At 38.9% G+C, this 6000-nt stretch overlaps 1 protein-coding gene across 5 annotated transcripts in view; it reads right to left on the bottom strand.

Moving 5' to 3' along the window:
* The window catches only part of LOC107587196 (drebrin-like), a 76851-nt gene extending 71694 nt beyond the window's left edge, over positions 1 to 5157 (bottom strand). For 2 of the 5 annotated variants that reach the window (XM_016274866.1, XM_016274862.1), the window contains exon 1: positions 4969 to 5156. In XM_016274866.1, coding sequence (XP_016130352.1) covers positions 4969 to 5051 — 83 coding nt within the window. In that variant the 5' untranslated portion in view covers positions 5052 to 5156. Of the gene's footprint in view, positions 1 to 4968 lie in introns of all 5 variants that reach the window. The other 3 variants (XM_016274864.1, XM_016274867.1, XM_016274865.1) reach the window with 2 other exon arrangements.
* Positions 5158 to 6000: the final 843 nt, after the last annotated feature.

Genomic DNA, 6000 nt, shown 5'->3' on the forward strand with positions numbered 1-6000 from the left:
TACTTAAAATGCTGCAGCTCGTCACTACGTTTTTGACATTTCCGTACATTAGTGCAATTCCTAGTTTGATTATATTTATTGTAAAATGAAGCTACATTTCTTGTTGTCAGCCTAATTTACATGTTGCTATGCAAAACATGAGATAAATACTCTGATTATGGACTTAAATAATAGCATCTTCAATGTTCATCTTCAATTCTACAGTTATATCTACATTTACAGTGTAGTTATCTACTTTTGGTTAGTAGCTTGCAGCTAACTACTTATTTTTTTAAAAAGGGTAACCTGACCGTAGTTGAACTACCGTATTTTCCAGAAGATTTTTTTTATTATTATAAATGTTCTATGATGACATCAAGCATCTAAAGTGCACACAAAAACGGCACAAACACAGAACATATAATGAAACATATTTTTGCATTACTAACTTTCTACTACATCTATTACTAACAATGCCATGTTGACACGGTGCAACTTATATTCGTGTGCAACTTATTTTTTGGTAAATATGGTACTTAAAATGTTGAGGAGCTTGTATCTTGGCAAGCTGCAGCTGTAATGTAGATTCCCCAGCACTGGTTCGGAAAGATAGATGACTTGATGATTAATATAGTGACCTGATGCAGAAGGAATGCAGGCATCAGACTGTGGGACTCTAGAGAGATAAGCTCCCTCCAGGTGAGGTTGAGGTCTGGACTTCACACCATACTTTTAGGGAAAATTTTACATTTTATAGAGTCTGGTAGAACTGTGAATTTCCAGTCCTCTCTGTGGCTTCCCCAACATTTCTTGGCAGCTGAATGCAAACAGAAGAGTTGTCTCCGGGGCTCTCATGTGCTTTCTTTGTGCTCAGAAGACCTAAACAAAAACCAAAAAGGCTTGAGCTCAGCTGAAAGAGCAGATTTCTTCAAGCTAAAGAGGTAGTGGTTATATTTTGGTGATTGCAAATGTTGCTTTCTGTTTCATTTGGAAAGAGATATAAGCTGCAGTGCTCTAGTGTGACACAAGAGACATTGCTTAATAAAACATATCTATGGAATCATCTTTTGGAAAATCAAACCACAACAAAGAAAATCTACAAGATGAGATCTCTTGAATCTCTCATTTAGAAGGCAATGAGAATTTCACTAAAATAAATCAACTTTTTTTCTCAAGAAAACCACTATGATAATATCACACGTGTCACCTCAGAGTTACCGAAGAGATCTCAACATAAGAAACTATAGCTTACTGAGACAACGAAGTCTGCAAGCAAAAGATGTCAGATATCAATTTTTCCAGGACTGAATCCCACAGACCAACATTAGATTTCCTGAGAAATTAACAAGCAATAAATTGCTCTTCTGAGAAGAAACCAAGCTCTGGAGTAGCTAGGATGACACTTGTAGCCTAAATGTTAAAGGGATAGTTCACCCAACAATTTTTATTCTGTCATCATATACTCACCCTCATGTCATTTCAAACCTGTATAACTTACTTTCTTCTGTGGAACAAAAAAAGAAGATTAGTCTAGATCTGTTTAATAAAATCAAGCGTAGCGTTAGTTCTGGCAGCTGACTCTCAGCTGATCCCATCTACCTACAGGAATACGACCTATCTAAGCATTTATATATAAGGTCCCTCAGTATTATCAGCAGTTTTTGCATTGCACAATAGCCAATTACCCTCCTCCATCCCCAGCTCCTCCTCTGTCAGTCAGGATTCAGCCTTCTGATTATCCTTTGAATCAGACTCATTCTAAAATGTATACATACAATTATTGAACTAGTAACGATATCTGCAAGACATTTATGTTGGTTCTGTTCTGTTTACCCTATGGGGTTACCGCTGCTCTCCCTGCTCTCATTCATGCTAGGCTGCATGGATGCGCAGGGAGTTCTTGCCCAGAACAGAACCATACTGTATGCTAATTGTCAATCATCTTTGACGATAGTGGTCCTGACAGAAATATGCTTCCATGTTTCACATTAAATTTCAGGTGGGAATCTTCTCTTTGATATGTAAGAGCACTAGTTATCTTACTGGAATTTGCTATATAAGCTATAATGGAGCTTTGCGATATTTAAAATTGAGTAACTTGCATAAAAACAGCATTCAATGGATCTGTAAGAACTGGATCCTTCCTGCCTTTTGCTACTGCAGTGTTACACAAGACATCCTGTGCCGTGATGCCCCGCGGTGCGACTGGGTCCCCACAAATCTCCAATAGCACTTAAGTTAAAGGAAACAGCATACACAGGTCCATCACTGCTGCAATGCTGCACAATAACTATCCACTGAAATCAACAAAACCAAACACATTTTATCCTTTACAGAATCATGGACATATGACAAAGTCAAAGACCCAACAGGAGGTAAGGAATGGGGGGGGGTCGAAAACCTTGCGAAAGCAAACCCTGAGAGAAATGTTTTTTTTCCAGAATCCTAAGCAGCACTTAAAGAGCTGACATAAAGTGACTGGTGACCAGAAGATACTCCACTAGCTTGTACATTCTACATAATAATTCTTGAAGACATCATCAGGTCTGAGGATTACATATCTATATGCTTTCTTCAGATCAACAGCCTGAACATTCTTTGCAACAATTCTTGCTTGATATTTGATATATACTCTGATATCCAACTCTATCCCAACTGGCTTGACGTCCCCTTTCCTTGCCCAACTTGTCTTTTCTAAACCCTTCGACTCTCCAGTCCACACGTCAAAACCTTTTAAAAACGGATGACGGCCCTCAGCCTATAAAGCACATCCTGGAATCCATCCTCCAACCTTACATGACAATTTGATTTCCATGTCCGAAGTGCCTTAGCAGGTTTGGATGCTTTATCTGTTCAGCTTTGAAGCCTACCCCAAGATACGGTTGGCACTGAATGGTGGTAAGTAAAGAGTTGATGACCCTGTGGGCTTGACCTCATCTTTTAAACACAGAGTTTGCCTTGTGAGAGGCTCAACAGCGCGGTATTGGCTGTATTGCAATGCCACATGGATGAATACCAGGAAGAGGAATGCGAGTTAACTCAAACAACGACAGCCGCACTCAATGATAAGGTCAACTTTGTGAGTATAAAGCCTATTATGAGTTTTGCTTAGGAAAAAGGAGAGAGCTGTGTTTGCATCTGGTATAGTAGTGTGGTTTCACGCACGTAGAACAGGAGCATTGTTTGGGCCAAAGTTTAAGGGTGAATATAGAGGAAGGCAGCTGTTTACAGAGGCTGAAAGTCTTTGTCTTTATTGCCCTCACGTCAACTATGCATAAAGGGGCAACTCTGGGACATCAGTTTATTCAAAGCAATAATCATATAATCAAGCAAATTACAGTGTTGATGCCGAAAATAAACGTCTCAGTGAAAATGAAAGAATCTGAATCCTTCTGGGAAAAAAAAGTGATTGACTTTATGTCCAGTTTTTTTTTTTCTTTGAAATATCTGCAAAATTGTACCTATTTTTTAAACTGGACAGAGTGCCAATACCATTGCCAGCGACATTCTGAATAGTTGATATTCAACAGATCTGGTATTATTACTTTTTGCTAAATAAGGGGAGGAGAATTTGAGAATTATTTGTTTGGATCATTTGGTTGTCATCTGCGCTCGACCAGTATGGGTTTAATTCAATGGTTAATGGCAATAATGATATCTAGAAAGCAGGGTGGCAGATGACCAATATCATATTGATATTTATACATGAAACAATTTAATAGGTTAAATATTGCCAAATTTCATTTGATACAATACACAATGCAATACATACGTCATGATTCACTACGTTACGCTGCATCACAATATCAAAATCGGATAGTGATTCAAACTGTGACAAACTGCTTCTTCAATAATTAAACTTTTTTTAAATGGTATGAACGAACACATGAGATCCTGGAATAATGATGTAATGAAAAATACTATGATACACCAAACATTAAATGATTAAATGATTAATTATTAATTCAAATTATTCATAAGCAGGGCTGTGAGCCGTTTTTGAAACTGACATTGTTAACTTGCAAGCAGAGACTCTACTGGCCAATGCTGATTATCTCAAAAAGTCACAATATCGGCCAATTAACGGGCTTGACCAATATATAGCTTTATCACTACTAGTCATAACACATCATTCATTCAGGGTCAGAGTATCCCGCTCTGTATATATCGGAAAAAAAGCAAACTATTTCTGAAAATAATCCAAACCAAACATCTAGGCTGGGGAGCCGAATCAACAACGCATTACCACTGATCCATACTTTCATTTCAACACAAAGGGATCAGACACCTCACTGTCCTGTAGAGGGTCCACAGCCACGAGGGCCATACAAAAAGCATAGACGCAGTACAAAGAGCTCAAATACTTTGAAACAGTAGTTATCACAACAGAGGTACTATTTCTTTCTGGTACAAAAGATGGGAGTTTATGGGAGTTCAAAATAAAAGGTTGACAGATTGATAGAGAGCTCTTGCCTCGCCCATCACAGTCCTGCCATGCAAATGGAAAGGAGCTCAGTGAGCCCTGATATACTTAAATCAATAGTTATTCAATTTGGAAAGGTGCAAATATTTGGGTTTGACAGGATAATCTGGTCATGCTTTCCAACTGGCAAATCACAAGTGCTATAGTGAAGACTCCCTTGAACTGAGCAAATAGTAGGTTCAGAATCCCTTGCACAACTCTCTGGAGGTCAAAGCATGAACTGCAACCTCCTGTTTAAAATAAAATGTATGAAAGCATGCACTATAAAAATGGCATTACCCAAAAACCATCAAATATTTAATGAAGGCGTTTAAAATCGATTTATCTTTCGAAAAATAAATAAATAGGTAAAACAAGAGATTCCGCATTCATCCCAGACGCATGCATCCCATTCTGTGCACCCATCCGCATACAGGTATAATGCGAGTTTAATGCTTTTCTATGCAATACAGTAACACCATAGTAAATGAAAGGCGTTTGTTTAAGTCTGGTTTTATTTATCTTACCAGTCGGTAACCGAGGTCTCGTTGATAACGTCCTGGTAGGCTGTTAAGAGGGCCAGTCTGTTCTTGCTGAGATTCACAGCCATGTTGCTGCCACTGCAATCATCCAGACCAGTGCAGCAGCGATGATGAGGAACGCGAGAGTCACTGCGGAGCGCGAGAAGAGGAGGAGAGATGTTGCACGCTGAACAAAGAGACGCTGCTGCTGCTGCTCTGCTGCGCTGCGCGGTCCTAGTGCCCCAGCGTTCCGACCGTTCTAGGCAATGTCGCCAAACCCCTCCCCTCAGAAAATCTCTAGAACCACCCTCGAAAGTCTCCATTTTTCACAAAAAGTCGCCAAATATGAAAACACAGTAAATACAGGCAAACTTGGTAAAGGTAAAGGAAAGTAAATATAGATATATACTTTACAAATGATGACAGTATAAAAAAATATAACAAAAGATTAAGTATAACAAAAGATTCTGAAGTGAAATTAGGAAATGCTTGTGATCTGCAAGCACATCAGACATGATGGAAATGATGAAAAGACACATAATGTTGGGAATTGGTTTTATGTGTCACCAACGTGCATCCCTGTCCTGCTCAAATACAACGGATAAGAGATATTATGATTCTCCAAAAACAAAAACTTTATTCATACAAACTTATTTCAGTCAACACACTCTATTACTACAAAGTAAGTGCAAAATACTGCATCCCAGCACACATGACGCGATGATGCACTGTGTCTCTCTCTCAGTATCTGGTTGACATGACTGTGCGTGAATTGTGGTATAACTTTTGTGTCCGTGGTTAAAACAAGATGTTCATTTTTTTTCTCCGCCATCTTGATTGATGCTTATAATGAAATTGTGCGTCATGGCAGGCGTGGGGTACTGCTGTGTTGACTGCGCAGACTCGTTGGCATGATTGAGAGCAAACGTGAGAGGCCACGGGCCTACGGCAGGGTGTGGCCAAGTAAAAAATAAAAAATCGCCAAAAAATCGCTAGTTTTATTTAAATATAGCTAAAATAGCTCCTTGTCGCAAAAAA

The sequence above is a fragment of the Sinocyclocheilus grahami genome, unplaced genomic scaffold (genome assembly GCF_001515645.1).
Source record: "Sinocyclocheilus grahami isolate Dianchi unplaced genomic scaffold, SAMN03320097.WGS_v1.1 scaffold91.1, whole genome shotgun sequence".
Classification (NCBI taxonomy): domain Eukaryota; kingdom Metazoa; phylum Chordata; class Actinopteri; order Cypriniformes; family Cyprinidae; genus Sinocyclocheilus; species Sinocyclocheilus grahami.